The sequence below is a fragment of the Dipodomys merriami genome, unplaced genomic scaffold (assembly GCF_024711535.1).
Source record: "Dipodomys merriami isolate MVZ:Mamm:240054 unplaced genomic scaffold, mDipMer1.0.p SCAF_3, whole genome shotgun sequence".
Taxonomy (NCBI): Eukaryota; Metazoa; Chordata; class Mammalia; order Rodentia; family Heteromyidae; genus Dipodomys; species Dipodomys merriami.
Window position 1 is genome coordinate 97,499,281 of NW_027204492.1, and position 19,315 is coordinate 97,518,595.

General features: G+C 38.2%; 1 protein-coding gene and 1 non-coding gene across 2 annotated transcripts in view; one reads left to right on the forward strand and one right to left on the reverse strand.

Annotated features, from left to right (window-relative positions):
- The first annotated feature begins 1,721 nt into the window (after window positions 1-1,721).
- Tmem47 (transmembrane protein 47) overlaps window positions 1,722-19,315 on the forward strand; it is a 31,957-nt gene continuing 14,363 nt past the window's right edge. The window contains exons 1-2 of the mRNA XM_070040659.1: window positions 1,722-2,181; window positions 17,546-17,686. Coding sequence (XP_069896760.1) covers window positions 1,956-2,181; window positions 17,546-17,686 — 367 coding nt within the window. The 5' untranslated portion in view covers window positions 1,722-1,955. The remainder of the gene's footprint in view (window positions 2,182-17,545; window positions 17,687-19,315) is intronic.
- LOC138840513 (U6 spliceosomal RNA) lies at window positions 16,194-16,295 on the reverse strand. Its single transcript, XR_011376091.1, has one exon. It is a non-coding gene; the product is annotated as a U6 spliceosomal RNA (small nuclear RNA).

Below are 19,315 nucleotides of genomic sequence, written 5' to 3' on the forward strand. Positions count from 1 at the left end.
TTTATTGTTGGGCATTTGATATTAATTTGGTTGCTGCTTCCACTCAAGATATTTTGGTCATGATGTGGTCAGACTATGAAAGAGGTGGGTTGAAGACAAAATTATTGCCAAGAAATACATGAAATCTTGTAGTAGTGAGGATGGTATTTCATAAAGGGGAGTAGCTGTTTTTTCCATTCTCGAGGTCTTAACACCAATTTTTGTAACAGAGGCTCAAAAGTTGGATTTGCTGAAGCAACTGACACTTCCGTTGAGCCTCTGAACTAACTGAAAGCCAGATAAAAGCAAGGCATTCCAGCCTCCACTTTATATCTGTATCTTTTGTCCAGAACCATTGTCTCCTTCAGTCTCTTTACAGCCATTTTAGAATCCATGAAGGACCAGACCACCTGCCAGGCATCAATGCCTTGTTTATCAAGACCCTGGCTTCTCCCTGGGTGCAGCTACATTTTTTCTTCGAAGTTGCCAAATCTCCTTTCTCTGCCCTTCACAGTGTCTCTTTATTTAGCATATAGGGGTTAGAGACAGAACAGAATGTGTGGAACTCCTAGAGATTGGTCCTGGAGTATAGAACTTCAGTTTCATTCAGAGTTTCCACCACGTGAGTGATCCAGGAACAACTCTTTCTCCAGTCAGGAATGATCTAGTCAATAGTTATTTTTTTTTAATTCAGGGGAGATGAAATCTAATCTAAGAGATAACAGAAATAACTTGCCAACCATACAATGAACTAGATGAACTAGCCAATTACAAAACGCCAATTTCTGTTTCAAGGAGTTTAGTCCTCTCGTATAGGATAATAACACTAACTCTCCAGAACCAGGACAATGTCCTTTTGAGCTGAGTCCCAATCTGTAGCCTCTCCAGTAAACATTCTTGGGTTCCCTAGTTTCCCATTCAGGAATGCTGTATCACTTTTCCCATATAAGCGTTGTGATAGAGCTTGCTGAAGACAAGGACAGCTTAATACCCAAATCCAGATTCTGATCTATCTTGGCATAATACAAAGAAAAATGAATTAAGGTTTGAGCCAACACCCAAAGGATGGAGCAGCTGAAATTCAAATAAGGTTGACTTTACATTTAGCGGAAATCTCTTTCCCATTTTAGCTCCTGCGGTTCCCTGAGCAAACGCCCTTCATAGGGGGCGTAAAAGCAGGCAAGTTCAGAAAATAGAAGCTGCAGCAAGCTTGGGAAAGAACTAACGAAATAAAGTCCTGGGGGCTTCTCAGCGTGGTCGCGGTTTGAAAAGAGGGCAAAATGCCTTTCGTTAACTTTCTTCTTCATTCCTACAAATCCCTAGAGGTGTGAAATTGGCCTAGGAAGAGAGTGTTACATCACTGAGACTGGGGACCTAATCTTGCTCCAAAGGCCACAGGCTAGGACAAGTAGGAATCTTTATGGGAAACCTTCTAGAAAACGACCCACCCTTACTCCCTCAGAAAAGGAAACTCATGCGACTGGGCAAGCAGGACAATGAGCGACCTCAGACAAGCTTGGTCAAGCGTGGGCCACGGGCTGGGTTGCGATCACGCGGGGAAAGGTCGGAGGGGGCGGGAGTCCAGGCGCCCAGAACCCAGTCGGGACGCCGCCGAGGTGCCGATCCCCCGCCCCTCTGCCTAGGCGCCGCCTCTTGCAGCCTGGGGCGGGCCCTGGGCGGAGCCAGCCGGGCAGTGCCCAGGCGGAGCAAGTGCTGGCGCGGGCAGAGCGCGCTGCGAAGGTCCTGGGTAGGATCAGTGTCGCTGCTGCCGCCCGCGACCCCCCTCGGGCCAGTAGTCTCTCTGGCCGACTCACCTTGGCGGCTCGGCAGGAGGCTCTGATCCCTAGATCGGACACCAGTCCCGCGCTTAGCGGTTCGGCTGGTGGAGAGGTCGGGCTCCGGGCTCTCCGGTCCCGCCTGGCGACCTCGCCTGGGGTCCTCGCCTGGGTTGGGGCGGGCGGCAGAGGCGCCCCGGCATGGCCTCGGCGGGCAGCGGCATGGAGGAGGTGCGCGTGTCGGTGCTGACCCCGCTGAAGCTGGTCGGGCTGGTGTGCATCTTCCTGGCGCTGTGTCTGGACCTGGGAGCCGTGCTGAGCCCGGCCTGGGTCACGGCCGACCACCAGTACTACCTGTCCTTGTGGGAGTCCTGCCGGAAGCCCGCCAGCCTGGACATCTGGCATTGCGAGTCCACGCTCAGCAGCGGTGAGGGCCTCGTGCGCCGCGACCCCTCCTCCCGCCCGGGCTGCCCCGCGCCCCTCCGCCCGGGCGGCGCCTCCTCCCGCCCGGGCTGCCCCGCGCCCCTGCGCCCGGACGGCGCCTCCTCCCGCCCGGGCTGCCTCGCGCCCCTCCGCCCGGACGGCGCCTACTCCCGCCCCGGCTGCCCGGCACTCCTCCGCCGGGACCTTCACTCCTCCCGCGCGGGCTGCCCCGCGCCCCTCCGCGCCCGGGCGGCCCCTCCTCCCCGCGGCCACTGCGGCCCCTGGGGCTGCAGCCTCGCCATCGCGTGCGCCCCTCCGGCCCCCCTGCCCTGCCTTCCCGGTTTCGGATCCCAAAGCCACAGCCCCTGCCCTCGCCCGGTCCCCCGGGCCATTCCTCCCGCTCTGGAGTAACGCGTAGGCTATTTGGGGAAATTGAAGCGAGAACCATGTGGCTGAGTAAAATAATGCAACGCCTTCCACTCCCCCGTGGAAAGAAGAAACGGGCAGAACCGCCCCAACTCCACGCAGATGTGTGGGGTCTCCGCTGCCCTTTCAAAGAGGAATTTGCCTGCGGTTACCTCTCAGGGCCCACGTTTCTGCCCGCTTTACTCCACCGTATCTGGGTTTTCCCCAACGAATTTCCATTAGGATTAGGATTTTATTTCCTTAATTTTTGGGGGGGAGGGGGTGGTGGTGATATGGAGAACTGGGAGAGAGAACGCTTTCCTTCCTCCTGTCCCTTCCCCCCCCCCGCCCCCCCGCCTCCGTGACACCATCCTTGGTTCTGAGTTGCCTTTCTTTCTCTCCCACAGTAAGAACTCCTCTGCCTCCAATTGCTTTTATCTCCGCCCTATGAGCTAGCTACTCACAGTTGTCTGGAAAGTTGTGCTTTAATCAGCCAGCACTGAAAGCTGCAAATGGATGGGATGGGGGATGGAGTACCAGGTAGCCCCTGGGATCACCAGCCCCTTGAGGATTTTTTGGCTTTATTCTTTTCCCGACGACCGTCCATCTGCCTTCCCTATCGCTCCAATTATTCCCTTAGCCGAATTCTGCCAACTTCTAATTTCTTGTTATAAACTGTTCCACTTTTAATGTTGATTCTTCAGCTGCTGGTGTCTGCACAAAGGGAGATAAAGGGAAGGACTTGCCCATGATTATTTTCTCCTCTCTTCTCTCCTCTCCTCTTCTTCTCTTTTCTCATCTGAGAAACTCATCAAATTCCTTCCTGACAGTTTCATATCTTCTCTAAGACTATTTTTAAAGCTTTACAGTGAGCGTTTCAAGTTTCAATAAAGTTGAAATAGCACAAGAAGCCACAAAAATCTGGTTTTCCTTTGTCTTTCATTTTTTGTTAGAGCTTAGTTCACTTGGTTAAGTTCCTTCCATAAATTTAATTTTGTGTTTACAAAAGGCTTTTTCTTAGCTATTACCTCAGATTCCCATTGAAGGGTTTCCTCTTTGTTGATTAATTCACTATGGAGAGGACTGGTTGGCAGCAGGAGGTCAACATTTAGGTCTTTTCTTTCTTTTAGGGTTGGTTGTTTGCAACTAAAGATAAAATAAATCGGTAAAATGTCTTTCTTCAGTAACCAGGGGATCCAAACAAACTTTGGAGAAAATATCTTTTCTTTCCCGTCTTCAATAGAAATGGAAATTTATGTAGGAATGCCAGCTTCAGCGGGTCTCCGTAGCAACGTGAATCGTTTGCCCCTTTCTCTCTGTCTCCTGAAATAATAGCCCTCTGATTGCATAAAGACTTTTCAGATAGGTTAGAGCAACCAGCTTCAACTTCCATTTGCTTTTCAGGCCGTTATCCTTTCTTTTGGACGGGAATGGAAGGTAGCCAGCTCAAGTTTGTTTGAGCTGTATGCAGTGTTTGCTAATCTTTTCTTAATTGCCTCCATACCCATTTATTTCAGCTTTTCCTTCCTTTGGCGGGGGGGGGGGGGGGGGGGAGGGAGGGGGGGGCGGCGCGGGGCAGGGGAAACAAGCTTAATGCAAATACAGCAGTAATAGTACTATATAAAAATCAAAGTCAGGCAGTTTCTGATTCTACCCCCTCCCCTTTATAAAAAGGTTTTTCCTTCAACCTTTCCTGTATTCATAACTAGCATTTGGGTTCTTGAAAACCAATGTTAGTCTTACTTTACGTTAAAAAATAAATTTTCAGCCTAGAAAAGATAGTGTTTGTAAGCAAACGGGTAAGAAATAGAGATGGTTTGGTTTGACACTATCTGGAACAAGTTCTTGACTTTCTATAGTAACAGTTAAGTTGTTTTTCACTGGTGGCAAACAGCAAGTAGGGGGAGGGAGTAAAATAAAAATTGCTAGGTCTCCACTTACAAAATGTGCTTTCTTAAAATGTTATGTGGACTTGAACCTTCTTTTGAGATGAAAGGGAGATGCTTGAATTGAAAACAGTAGTGCTTTTCTTGCTTGGTCCAAAGGGCAGACAGCGTTTTTCAGTCTGTTTGCTGTGTGCTGGAGCAGAAGGTAGAGAGAAATGTCTTTCCTTAAGAGATCCACTTCATTGTCTCTTGAAATCAATTACCTTGGGAGAAATCACCAAGGACAACTTTACTGAAGGTCCTTCAGTAAAGGATCTTAGGGCTTAATTAAAAACCTTTGTCTTAATTAGAATGAAAACTGCCACAAAGAAGCAAGCTTGTGTTCACAGAAGGAAAATTTCTGGAGTGTTTCTTCTGACTATAGTATGACCTACTTAGGCCCAGTTTCTACAGAAACTTTCCCCTTAGCCATTATTTTTAAACTAGCATTTTAATTTTGGTACCAAATATGCATCGTTGGCTGTTTATAACCCGTTTTTTTGTTTTAAGCAAAAGCAGCACCATGCCTCTTGTGTCCTGTGTATTGAGGGTTGCATCAGCACTTCTAGTATGAACCAGTAATCGGGTTGTCAGTCAGCTGGAATGCTTTTCTCTGGAGTCTCATTGTGTGAGGGTCAGGCAGACACTCATCTTAAGTTTTCCAAAAAGACAAATGAGAAAATGACTAATTGACAGTGGTTAAAAAAGGATGTGTGTGTGTGTGTGTGTGTGTGTGTGTGTGTGTGTGTGTGTGTGTGCGCGCGCGTGTGCGCACTTCTTAAGAAGTTTAGAATATACAGTATTTCACATGACTGCCAGCCACAGAATTCCTTTGTAAGGATGGTTTTCCCCAGTACAGTTTTGAACAGTTTTTTTTTAACAGTGAATCTTCCATCTTAATCAAAGGAATTGTAATGTTGTAGAATTCTGCCTACTCATGTTTAGTTTTCACAACTTTTTTCTGGAATATACTTGTTAGGGTTTCACAGCCACAGCAATTACAAGAGAATTCAGAGTGCTAACATGACGGTTCAAGTGTATACAAAATGATTTTACATTTGTTGTTTAAAGTGTATAAATATACAACAGATATCTATAAGATGTCTATAAGGATATCTGACACAAAGATGCCCACAAAAGTACTTCTCATTTATAGTAATTTGAGAACAATACGCACATCTTTCCATTTTTGTATCCACAAAATACTTGATCAAATTGTGTTTTTCAAGGAATATTATTAACAGCATTCATGCACTGTCCTAAAAATAGCTTCATTTGTAACATGAGTCACTGGTACTTTTGAAATGGCAGTGTGACTTATGCTAATAACAGGTGAATATTATTATTTCCATTTGACAGGAAGCCCTTTTAAGAATGCTTACATGTAGCTCATTTTTTTTTTACTTTAGTGGAAAAATCCAACTTGAAATGAATTTATCAAAGAAAACCTATCTTAGATGATAGCCTAAGATGAACAGAATTGCCTGAACACCTGCAATTCTTAGAAAATCTGAGACACAGTGGTTTTGAGTTCAAATACATATCATTGTGCATATTTTTTTATCTGTACCTTAATTTGGAAATGAAATTTCATTGAGCAACCTCACAATGTGATTTGCTTCATGTAAGGTTCAGTTTACTGCCTGAAAAATGAGTTGATAATGATGTATGTTTATAAATAGCTCAGCAAGCCTGGAAATCATTATAGTTATGCCCCCTGAGCTTCCTCTAAAAGAACTATCAGTAGGACCAATGGAATTGCATTTAATCTGTACACCACTGGAAAGTGAAAAAATAACTACTAGTTAGACCCCAAGCTTCCTCACTAATAAATCAGAGAAAACATTGTGTAATTTCAACCAAGAGCTTTATGATGATTTTCTTTTAATATCTTCTAGAATTTCAAGTTCCTTTTATAAAGAATACGTTAATTCGCAGGCAAATAGAATTTTTCTTTAGCTCACATTCATAGTATTGTAATCCCTAGGTAGCCACTCAGATCAAGCTTTGGCAGCCTAGAGATTTGATAGGTGTGTGAAAAGCCTGGCCTCTAAGACAAAGCCTGGAATTTCAAAACAAAACAAAACAAAAACAAAAGCATATCTGAAGCAGTAGATTGAGCCTGTTGTCACGAATACATTTAAGGAATTTCCTTTGTTTCTGTTTAATAGTAGGACAGCTAGCTCTACTAGGATATGTTAATGTAAATGGTTGTAGATGTTTTGAACTAAATCTCTGAACACATTAAGTACTAAAGCAAATTTCTCTACATACTATGCTAAATTATCTCATAGTCCTGTGATAGGGCATAGTAGTATAGAATTCATGAGACTCTGGGTTCTAGTCTAATCGAACTGAAATTGTACATTAACCAATCATGTTGGTTCATATAACTTATTTAATCTCTTCATATGGTATGTCACAAAGATTAAGTATGTGTTACATTTTTTTCATATTATATATTTAAGAAATTCCTATGTAATTTTTTTCAGTGCAAGGACTTTCCCCCTTAAGTAGTAAGATTTATTTGTATTTCTTTTCATGTATAATGTAGTACTGTTTGTTTTAAATTAAGTGAGTATTGATATGCATCACCTCGCATTTAATAAAATGTTTAGTAGGTCATGATAACAAAATTTATCTAATTTAATGGTGTTATACTCCAGATATGTCAGTTATTTGACTCCCAATGTCTCAATAAACTTACATGATAGTGTAATTTCTATGAATTATTCAGAGCTCTTGCTAAGTATACTAAGGTTACAATCAGCATTAGATACATATTTTTACCTAGAGTGTTTGAATTATTGATTCTGGAACCACACCCAAAATTGATTATATAAAAAAAACATTTTTTATGTTCTTGAATTGTATAGGTCAGGAATTCATATAGGGGATAATGAAGATAGCATCCCTCTAACCCAGAATATCTAGGATCATAGCTAAGGATAACTATAACTTCAGTGGCTGGGACTGGAACATTGAAAATATAGGATTGTTTTCCTAATGGCTTTAGTAAGAGCTTTAGAAATGAGAATCATTGAGATGCTGGTATTAGCTGGAACTCTAGTGGAGCACCTACTAGTGGTCTTTCTAACATGGTGATGTCAGGATAGGAAAGTCTAATTGTAAGATGAGTGATTTCCCACATAAAGAAATCAGCCTTTCAGCCAACTAGCCTGAAAAGTCACACATCTGTAGCACTGCATTTCTATTGGTTATGAAGGAGTCATGTGTCTAGCTCAGATTCAAGGGGAGGAGATAAGACTCTACTTCTCAATGGAGCATACCCTCTGACTCTGGTCTAGTTGCAGATCTTTGTTCTTTATTGCCTCTGCAGAACAAAGACAACTACATAGCTTCTGTAGTTACATTTTATTTTATTTTCTGATGCTGGGGGCTTGAACACAGGGCTGGAGTACTCCACTTATGGCTTTTGGGGGGGTTAATTAGAGATTAGATTCCCGTGAACTTTTCTGTCCAGCCTGGCCTTCAATAACCATCCTCAAATCTCAGCCTGGTGAGTAGCTAGGATTACAGCTTGAGCCACTAGCACTGTACCCATGCTTAATTTTTTTTAATCTATTATGTAAATAATGCCTGATTAAGACAAAAGCTGTCCTCAGTCAAAACATATGTATAACCATTGGTCTCTTATATGGCATTAGTTTGGATTTGTGTTGGAACAAACAACCTAATCTTTCCAAAAATATAGTTATTGGTTTTGGATGGATGGATGGATAGATAGATAGATAGATTAAGATAGATAGATAGATAGATAGATAGATAGATAGATAGATAGATAGATAGATGATAGATAGATAGATAGATATCAGTCTCCTATCATCTTTGGCTTATATTTTTCAGATAACCAGGGCTCAAATTGATTGAGTACAGTCTGTAATATATTACTTCATGTTTAGGAATAACAGTTGATTCTTTTTACAAAAGTTTTGAATGCATTTGATGATTGTCTTGGTATAGGAATACTAATAACGTTAATATTCCTGTCAAGAGCCAACTGTGCTGGAGAGATATTGGAATGGAATGGCAGAGTTATTTTTGTATGCTTTTTTGTTTTAAAAAGGTAAGTTTTCTTTTGGTAATAGCCACATATTGAGTTGTGGAGTCAAAGCACAATTAGTGTAGAAAAGACCTTTTTTCTTTTTTGGTAATTCAGACAAATCACATTTATTGCATCTGAAAGGAAAATGAGTCAGGATGGAATATTAAATACTCATTAGGGAGGTTACCTTTAACCATAGTATTTTTGCTAGGATGGTTTTCACATTTTTCTATAATGTTTTAGTTATATTTCCAGATAATATCACAAAATTGATACTGTTTAAGAGGTATGTTTATTCATATTACAAAATGCAAATGAAACAGTAGTTGTGACCTATTAGTCACACAGTCTGTACAGAGATAGAGTGATCACTTTGGTCAAAGTTTGACCAAGAAAAGATTTTATCCTGTCATATTAAAGATCACTAAACCATATATTCACTAAAAGACTGCTATAGTGTTCAGAAGAAAACCTGGAGTCTATGGCACCAACAAGGACATAAAAAGAGATAGAAATGTCTTCTCCATTTTTTGGTCTTCTTATGACTCAGTAAAGTAAGTTCATTGAAACACTGATTTTTCTAGCAAGAAGTAGACATGATCCTGGTATAGTCAGTGAGTGTGCCGGGTTCTTTGCTAGATAGTGAGAGTACGATGAATGGAATGTACAAAGTGCTGAAAAGGAGACATTAAAAGGCTTACTTCTGTAGTGGGGTGTAAGAAGGTGCTGGCAGGAATATTAGCTTACCTATTTTATCCTTCCATATTTATTATCAGGGTGTCTTACTACTGACTGTGGGTGGCTATCTGGCTGCCTTCCTTCAACTCTTTGATTATTGTTAGCTTCACGAAGCCCATCACAAAAGCTTTTTAGTGGCTAGAGAAAGGTCAGCCACTCTAACTCCTAAAATGGGTCTTTTTCTTCCAGCTTTTCCAAATAATGTTGTTTTATAAATTGTAAACTTCTTAGATTTTTTTTCAAAAACTAGAAAAGAACCAGTTTTCTATATACCTAACCCAACACAACTTTATAGAAATGCCATGATTAGAAGTTATTGTTGAATGAAGAAGGTATGGTTTAATGGTGGACTATCTGCCTCTCAAGCTAGAGGCTCTGAATTCAAGCCCCAGGACTGCCATGAAGTTAATATTGAAAAACACCAGCATCTATTAAGTAATATTAACAAATGCTAGTTATAGCTTTCTAGTATGATACATGACAGCAGTCACTAGAGGTGATACTTTTCTTCTTTGCTCAATACTGAAACATGCTTGATAGCAAACTTGTTGCTAAGTACTATATACAATGGCTTTGTTTAGGGAATAAACACCATATGTTGTGGTATTTATATTATAAATTACATTTCTATTGACTTTTCAAAGACAATTTTGTGAAGCAGCTAAAATGTTCCTCAATTTGTAGTATCCTAACATTGATATGACACAACTCCAAACATATGCATTCAATAATTATGGGGTAAAACCCATCTGGCACTTTCTGACAAGAATTTCTTAAGTTTGGCAAAACTGACATGCACTTTGGTCACTAGAGTTACTGAATCACATACTTGAATGGTTACTTTTATGTAACTTAAAACCAGGTTAACATTATTTCTGATGCAGTCCTTGTCTGTGAATACATCTAAAGAGTAGAACTGTTGTTGCCAACTTGGCTAACACAAGTAGCCAAAGTAGCTGCTTTTTACAAGTAATCCAGTTTACTTTGTGTACCAGTATGCATGATGTGTCATATTGTTTATCATTTTTATCAAAGATAAATGGTTATTTGCTTAAAATATTTATTCACACATATAAAGTGTTTGCTGGTTCTAATATCATTTGTTTGAAAATAAAAGTTTTCTTTAAATTATTTAAATTAGAAACCAAATTCTTCAGATCTCTTTGGTTTATATCTACATTATGGGATCATGGAAAATCAGTGTAACACTGATAGATTTGGATCTGAATCTCATTTAAAATTTAAACTATCTTTAAATTTAAACTATCTCATAATGGTTTCAGTTTCTACTTTGTCACATTCAGACTGTTAGAGAAGGTTAACATTTGAGATTTGAGGAGGTAAGTTGGCTATACAGTCTGTTGTTAACTTTCTATTATACAAACTGTTTTGATTTATACAAACTGTTTTGATTCATTTTCAAATGAGATTTTATTCTTTCTATCCAAACACAGAAGCACAAAGCATTAATTTTTGAAGTAAAATCTTAACTTCCATTTGATGAAAAGAACTAAATGTCATCATTTCCAACCCAAAGAAAGGATCAGTTGTGAAAAAGACATACTCTTCAATGAAGAGACAGATAAATCAGGGTATTTAGGTTTTAAAATAATCTGTCACTGAGTGTTTCCCCCTAAAACACTATAGTGATTTTTTCCAGTTTTCACTAAGAGAGGATTGTGACAATGAGTTAGATTTCTAAATTAAAACATTTTGCTGTAAATATGTCCTTACAGGTGAATCTAGAAGAGCTGGTGTTTACTGGAAATAAGAGAAAATGGTCCAGTTTACTTGGGTGAATTATTGAGAAATTGTAGTATCATGATGATGATAGGTAAAATCACTGTGTCAGGTGGTCAAGTGAATTAATTTGATTGCAATTATGGATATCATTTTAATTAGCATAATTTCCTTTTAGGGGTGCTCAAAGATGACAGTCTAAGAACCTTTCTGACAAATCTGAATGTGATAATAAAAGCTTTTTAAAAATCTGTCTTTTAATTTGTAATGAGAACTATAGAAACATGAGACTCTTCTGTTACAACCATAGACAACCCATCTAAGCAGGGGGAAACTTGTTTAAAGTTAAAAATGTTCCTTCATTGCTTTTTAATTACACCTAATTTCATACAAGAGGTAGCAATTGTGTGCTCAAGGATTTATATACAGTAGATTTAGTCTTATCATGCAAACAATAGCTACAGAGTTAAGCAAATTAGCCAGTATTTGATAAGTCAAAGGTTTGTGAGATAACATAGATGAAGAAGGGAAGCTTTAGGCACCTGTGTGTAAAAGATACACTGACCTTAATTCAAAAGTGTAGAAGTCATATCCTTATTAAGATTTTGCCTTTCTTGAAAATCACAAGTGGACTTTGAACATGAATTCCCTCAGGAAAAGAGAATTCTTCAATTGGGCAGTAATAATGTAGACTGCAGAATTTTCATAATATACTGGCAATTTCAGACCAGTTCAACATATACTGCTAAATTAAGTCAGCACAATTCTGCAGAATACTAAAGCATTTACAAACATTAGAAACTGATGCCAACAAATAAAATACCTTGAAAGAGCCCTTGCATTTCTCTATTAATATTAATACTAGCATATTAATACTAGCCAGATATAATAATACAGTGACTGAGTTGCATATTAATACTAGCCAGATATTATGATACAGTGACTGATTTTTTTTCATGTTGCTATGGAGGAAATATGACACATACACACACACACACACACGCACGCACACACACTCCTGTGAGTACATAACTATGTGTTTTTGTTTTTCCTTTTGTCCTGTTAGGAAAAGCACTAATAGAGAAACACTTACTTTGAACCTCAGCTTCAACTTTCCTAGGTTCAGTTACAGTATCCCCAGTGTGTCACTTTTCTCAGTTTTCTCTAAATACTCTGGAGGAAATGTGACACCTATAGTAATATGGATGGCAGGTTTAATTACCACATCTTATACATGATGTGCTGGCCATCCAAGCCTTCAACAGTTTTATAGACCAAAGATGTACATTATTGTCTCAAAACTGTTTGTCACCTGTTTTCGCAGTATTAGAAAACAAGTTGAGATTTTTAATCAGCTGGTCTAACATTGAACAATAGCCAGTTTTGTGCAGAACTCTGCAGTTTGTAAACCTGCACCATGATTACTGATATTCTGGTTTATGTTCATAGCTCCACTACAAGTATTGGTATATCATTTACAGAAATATGTTAGATGAATGCAGAGTGATAAATCTCTGAGAACTCAACACTTCATCTGACAACAATGAGGATGTTATCTGAGGAATGAAGATTGATATAGAAATTGATTGATTAACATCCAAATTTTAAAGGAAAATCTATTAGGGTTGAAGTAAGTTTCCTGGTCACCTATTGTAATAGTACTATAAAATCTCCTAAGGCCTGTAGAATTTAATGATACATTTTGTATGTGTACATTCTTGATGTTTGGCTAAGAAGCAAATAGCTAACTATCTGTGTAAATATGAAGTCTAGACTGCTATTTTCATGACCATTACTAAGTATTTGTACAAAGACTTTTTTTCCCCTTTTTTTGTATTCCCTAAATCCTAGTCTTGTTCAATAAAGGGAGAAGTAAATAGTAAGTATTTAATCTATCTCCAGTCTCTAAGTTTTTAGTTCACTTCTCAGTCTGGCCCTAATATTTGCACTATAGATTCTAGTTGTTTATTGATAAACAATACCACAAGCCTCATTCTCAGCTCCAAAACGCTTCAGCTGAACCTTGAAAAGTACCTTGGGTCTCTTTGACTATTGCAGTCATAGCTAACCTATTTTTTTTAAGCTTCCTAATTGACTATTTGTCAGCAGTTTGAAGTTTTGGTCTTGTCTGATTATAATTAGAAGATTTTTTTTGGAAATGGGGAACAAGTGGGTATGAGGGAGGGGGAAAGGAACTAATGAATATTATACAAGAAAATAGCACAAGGAAACTATTAAAAATATGGTTAAGAAGGACTGATAAAAAATTGGCTTACACCTATAATCTTAGCTACTCAGGAGGCTGAGATCTGAGGATAATAGTTCAAATCCAGTCTGGGCAGATAAATCTAAGAGGTTTTTTTAAATCCCAATTAACCAGTGAAAAGCAGGAAATGGAGGCATGGCTCAAGTGATAGAGTGACATTTTGAGCAATAAAGCTAAGCGATATTGCCCATGCCTTGACATCAATTTCTAGTACCAGCTTACACATAAATAGTAAGAAGAAAGAGGGTCATGGACCAGGAGAATTTAATCATACACATGTTGTAAACATCACAATAAAACTCACTTGTAAAATTACTTTATTCTAATAAAAATTAAACTTAAAAACAAAGATTTGTTCTTAGGCAACTGGCCTGAGTGATTCTTTCCAAGTGAGTATGATAGTTATTCTAAAAGTTGGTACTGTCTCCCAGGGATGTAAACTCAGTATTGCAGTGTAAGCTCTGGCTTCTGGCCAGGACATCACCAGTCATGGCCCAATTCTAGAATACCATGGGAAAATAAAATGGCTTTTCTATTTGAGTAGCTATAGCTCTGATTATAGATCAAAGGGAAGGGTACCGATATTGTTGGTAACTGACTTTGTGAATTTTGTATTTGGAGTGACTATCATTAGCCATGATCTTAATACTAAAAATAAATACAGACAGCAAGAACTGCCTGTGTTCACCTACTTTTCAATGTATTTCCTGGGCTATAAGATGATTCTTTCCTAATTAGGTTCCAATCATGTTTAATAACTTAATTTTAAGTTACTAAACTTATTTTAATAATGACTAATTTCTACTAACATTCAGTTTTTTAGTTTTCCATATGAAATACTACTATTTTAAAGAAAGTCAACTTATGAGATTAGGACTTTGTGCTGTTTTCTGTTGCAATTTTGGATATACAATACTTTATGTTCTATAACTTATTTATCAAATGAACTAAATTATGGTTTTATTGGGAGGCCTTTACCTTGAAAACAAATAGTTTAACTTTTGAAAATGAAATATATGGTATAGACCAGGAATCACCAAACAGCAGCCCAGCAACAGGGTTCAAAATCAGTCCACCACCCGTTTTTGTTTATAGTTTTAATGGGACACACACATCTCAGGGTTGTTCATTTATATATTATCTGTAGCTACTTTCACACCCCAAGACAGAGAGTTAAGTAGGTATAACAAGGATCATGATCCATACAGCTGAAAGTATTTCTTACCTTACTGATTTTTTTCTTGGTCTATCTTTACAAAATGCAAACTGGTATGTGGTTTAACTACTTCCTGAGGATATTAAAGATAGAGAAAATTACCAAATTCTTGTTTGGTTTTGGGTTGGAAGTAAAAATAGTGAAATGTGTAGCATTTATATATATTGAGTTACATGGAATTACTTATTAGGGAGAAGCAAACTATTTTAAATTTTTATTGATATTTTTAAATGAGTAGATGTTTGTATCTTTATTAAAACACAGCCAGTACTTTAAATATTCTTGCATATGTAAAATAATTTAGGGAAAGTTGTTAAAAAAGAAGAATCATTTTGTAAAACTAACAGTCCAAATAGGAAATATCCAGTATAGGCTCTCCTAACTAAACTGTAGGTATTTCACTAATGGATGGATGCCACGGATGGATTTTATTCTTTAATATAATTAAACTTTGACTTTTTACTCACAAATTTCAATACACATAAGTTTCCAGAAGGATTTCTATTGTATTAAGTAATGTGCTATGTATAAACTTTTCCAGAGAAAATTATTAGAGACTTCCAAGTGTAAGAATTATTCTTTCAATTTTTTTTTAATTCAAAGCCACATGCTGTTAGGGAATAAAAAAGAAAGAAAGAATAGCTATAGTGCAGCTCTCCTTTTAACTTCTAGTTGAAAGCCAGATATATTTTGTTTGAAGTTACATGGCTTTGTTACAAATAGATGGCATAAAAATGCTCTCAACTTTCTTATGATTCATCTTTTTATTTTAAAAAGTGTGAATTTGTTCTATTTTGCTTTTGTTTATTTGTTTCCTGATTGCTGTGCAAATTCTAATTGAGTGCCAGTGAAATATCCAGACTTTTTTAGAGAAGTTAAAAAAGATGGTAGAAACAACAATATACAAGTGTCGTGTAAATTTTTAAAAAAATAACGTAAGTTCCTTTGCTCATCCTTTATTCTATGGCAGCAAAAAGGTACTTTAGAAGCTTTCTGGAGGGATAATTTCAGAGAAAAGCGTCAAAGTATCTTGAGTTCTGGACTTTGAGTGGAATGCATCATAGTTTAATAATAGATTGAAATTGACTTACATTTCGTGTATATACATTAAACTGAGGGGCAGAAAGAACAGCCTAGGACTTCTAAACAGCCATGATTATTATCATTTTATGTGATACTTCTTAACCTGTGTAGTTCTTTCTACTAGGAGATTATTCTACCCTTCTTATGAATGGAAAACAAGACAGCTTTCTGCCATACCATCCTTATTATATAAGAAATGACAACTGTATTCAGTGAGATTTGCTCTTCACTAAGTATGTGTGAGACTTTGATATAACTATGTACAGAGACTTGCACATAATAAGTGGACAAAATAGATGTACTATATCTTGTATGAATGAAGAAGAGGGTGAAGCAGCCATTTAGAGCCTACTCTGGCTCCCTGGGAATACTAAATTTCAGAAACCATCCCTGAAATAAGAATGAAATAAAAAGAAAGGAGAGAAAAACAAGTCCTCCCATTGCCAATTGACATGTTTTTTTTTTTACATTTTTTTTATTTTTATTTTTTGTGAACATACTGAACAGAGGGGTTACAATTACATGGGCAAGATAATGAGTACATTTCTTATGAAGCATTGCAGCTTCCTCCTTTGTTAAAAATATGGAACGCTTCACGCCTGTCATCCTTGCGCAGTGGCCATGCTAATCTTCTCTGTATCGTTCCAATTTTTTTAGTGTATGTGCTGCCGAAGAGAACACCCAATTGACATGTTTTAATGGAAAAAAAAAACAGGCAAAAAAAATGAGAGTATTTATTTATTTATTTATGTTTGGTCGTGGGACTTGAATTCTGGGCCTGCTTGCTGTCCCTCAGCTCTTCAGCTCAAAGCAAGCGCTCTACCACTTGAGCAACAGCGCCACTTCCAGTTTTCTGGTGGTTAATTGGAGATAAGAGTATCTCAGCCAAAGCTGTAAAGTTTGTTTTTTGACATAAGGACTTGTACATCTCATTGTTGCAATGGGGGGTGGGGAGATATGGGAAAGGATAGGAAGGGGAAACAAAGGAGGAAGCAACAATGCTTGATAAGTAATGTACTCTTTATCTTGCCCATGTAATTGTAACTCTTCTGTACGGTATTTTCATAATAAAATTTTTTTTAAAAAAGTAAAAAAAAAAAAAAGAGTATCCCGGAATTTCCTGCCGGGCTGGCTTTGAACCGTGGTCCTCAGTTCTCAGCCTTCTGAGAAGCTAGGATTACAGGCATGAGGCACCGGAGCCTGGTTGGGAATTTTTATGAGTAGAAGAAAGGTGTTCCAAGAAGAAAAAGCAATATACTACTGCCATAAACATAAAGGCACAGGTGATTTCAGATATTTAAATGCAGACACACAAGGATTCACAGCATTTAAGAGCACACTAAACTACACTAATCCATAGTGGTCAATACTATCAGTAGAAGCCTGGGTTGAAGGTTGGTTAGTGACTCAGGAATGACAATGGAACTTGCTGAGTAATGGGAGTATTGGAGATCTTAATCTTGATGGAGGCTCCTCTGTAAGTTTGTGTGAGTGTGTGTGTGTGTGTGTGTGTGTGTGCGCGCGCGCGCGCACGCGTGCGCAAACATAAAATTAAGCCTCATCTTTATATTCTATACTTAAGATTTGTGAACTTTGTACTTTAATACAATTTAAATCTTAATAATATTGAAAATAGGTCATGAAAGGGACACTCAATTTAACATGAATGTTTAAGAGCGTCCTTGGAAAGAAAATACAGCAAAGCCTTGGTCTAAAAGCACTCTGCTGAGCTTAGCATTGAAGACATTTCTGAATAAGGATATTAATATTAATTTTTGCTGCAAAACATTTCATACCCCAAAGGATGCTTAGCATGCAGTAAAATCACATCTATAAAGCTATAGCAAGGTGAAGGCTGCTGAGCACAATTTTGTTGATTCTTTGAGGACTTACCACTTAAAAGCAACGCCTTTCTTTTTGTCTTTCCAGACTGGCAGATTGCTACTCTGGCTTTGCTCCTGGGTGGTGCTGCCATCATTCTCATTGCATTCCTGGTGGGTTTGATTTCCATCTGCGTGGGATCTCGAAGGCGCTTCTACAGACCTGTTGCTGTTATGCTCTTTGCAGCAGGTAAATATATTCATTACTTTCAAAGCACTATTAAAGTTTCATGAACCTTTCTACCGTATTCCCTTCTCATGCAGAAGCCGTATGTGTTTGCCACATTACATAAAAATTGAGAAGCATTTGTTATATTTTAAGGTAAATTGGCTGAAGGTTTATCTTATCAGTTTTCAACAAATTAAGCATTTCACAGAGCACAGTGGAAACTTCTAACTCAAACATGAATAAATAATAGTTCTTGACAGGGCTATTGCCTTAGGAATTGGGCAGATGTATTTACAGTCTTTTTTTTTTAACCTTTGGATTATTTCCCCCTATCTTGGTCCCCTTGGTTCTTAAAGCAACATCTTTTTTTGTTCTTTTTTTTTTTTTTTAAATTTTCGGACATGTAAGTGGAAAAAAATCCAAAATGTGCACCGTACGAGGCATATTATCTCTTTAGGAATACTCATGGTTATACTGAGTAATTGTGTCATTTAGCTTGAACCAGGAGACAAGTTAATTATATGAGGTCAATTGTATATCCATTAATTCTACAACCACCCTTCTGTGAAGCACAGCTTGAATTGAAATACCAGCCAAAGTAAACTGAAAGACAAAGAGAATTGTAGAAAAGGGACCTGTAGACTAAAAGCCCAAGACATTATTTGATGTGAGCTTTAATTTTCATTTATAAGAATATCCGTGAATATATTATTCTTTTTGACTCAAACTGCAATATTCTTTCGGTGCCTTCAATTTACCTGTCAGTCAGATCTGATTTGAAGACTGCAAAATAAGCCCCTGTGACTGTCAATAACAAAGTCACTGACAGAACCATCTAAGCTGCTAGATAGATTTTTAAAAGCTGTTTAAAGATTGGAATAGATGAAATTTCTCAGGATTTGAAGTATAGTTTGTTCTAAAAATATAAAATCCAAAGTGTTCTGCTGCCCTCTGCTGTTTGTGTTCATCTTCTTATACCCACAAAGATTGGTTATAATGCAGGTGGCACAAAAACAATGAGCAAAAGGAATATCATAGTGTACTTAATTCAGATATTCAATTAATAGACTTGCTGAAGAACACATAGAAATGAGTGGTAGACATGGGAGTCATTCATTACCCACTCCCTCATGCAGTCATTCAACTATTTCTTAGATGCCTGTAATATACCAAATATTATTCTAAGATAGCTGTAAAACTGGCCGAAATGTCACAGCAGATATTTTCTAACAAATTCAAAAGCATAGTTATAGAAAATATTTTGAAAACTTAGGTACTGACAACAGTGGTATTATTTTATTGCTGTTATGTGTAATAAAAGCCTCTACTGTAAATGATTTGCTACAATATGAGGATTCCTCTAAAGATTCATCACTATTCTTTAGTTCATTTCTTAATTCACTCCCTCTTTGTGCGTGTGTGCATGTGTATGTGCACGTGTGTGTGTGTGTGTGTGTGTGTGTGTGTGTGTGTGTGTGTGTGTGTGTGTGTGTGTGTGTGTGTGTGTGTGTGTGTGCTGGCCCCAGGGCTTGAACTCAGGGCCTGGATGCTGACCCTAAGCTTCTTTTGCACAAGGCTGGCTCTCTACCACATGAGCCATACTTCCAATTCTGACTTTTTGTGTTTAGCTAGAGATAAGAGTCTTCTGGA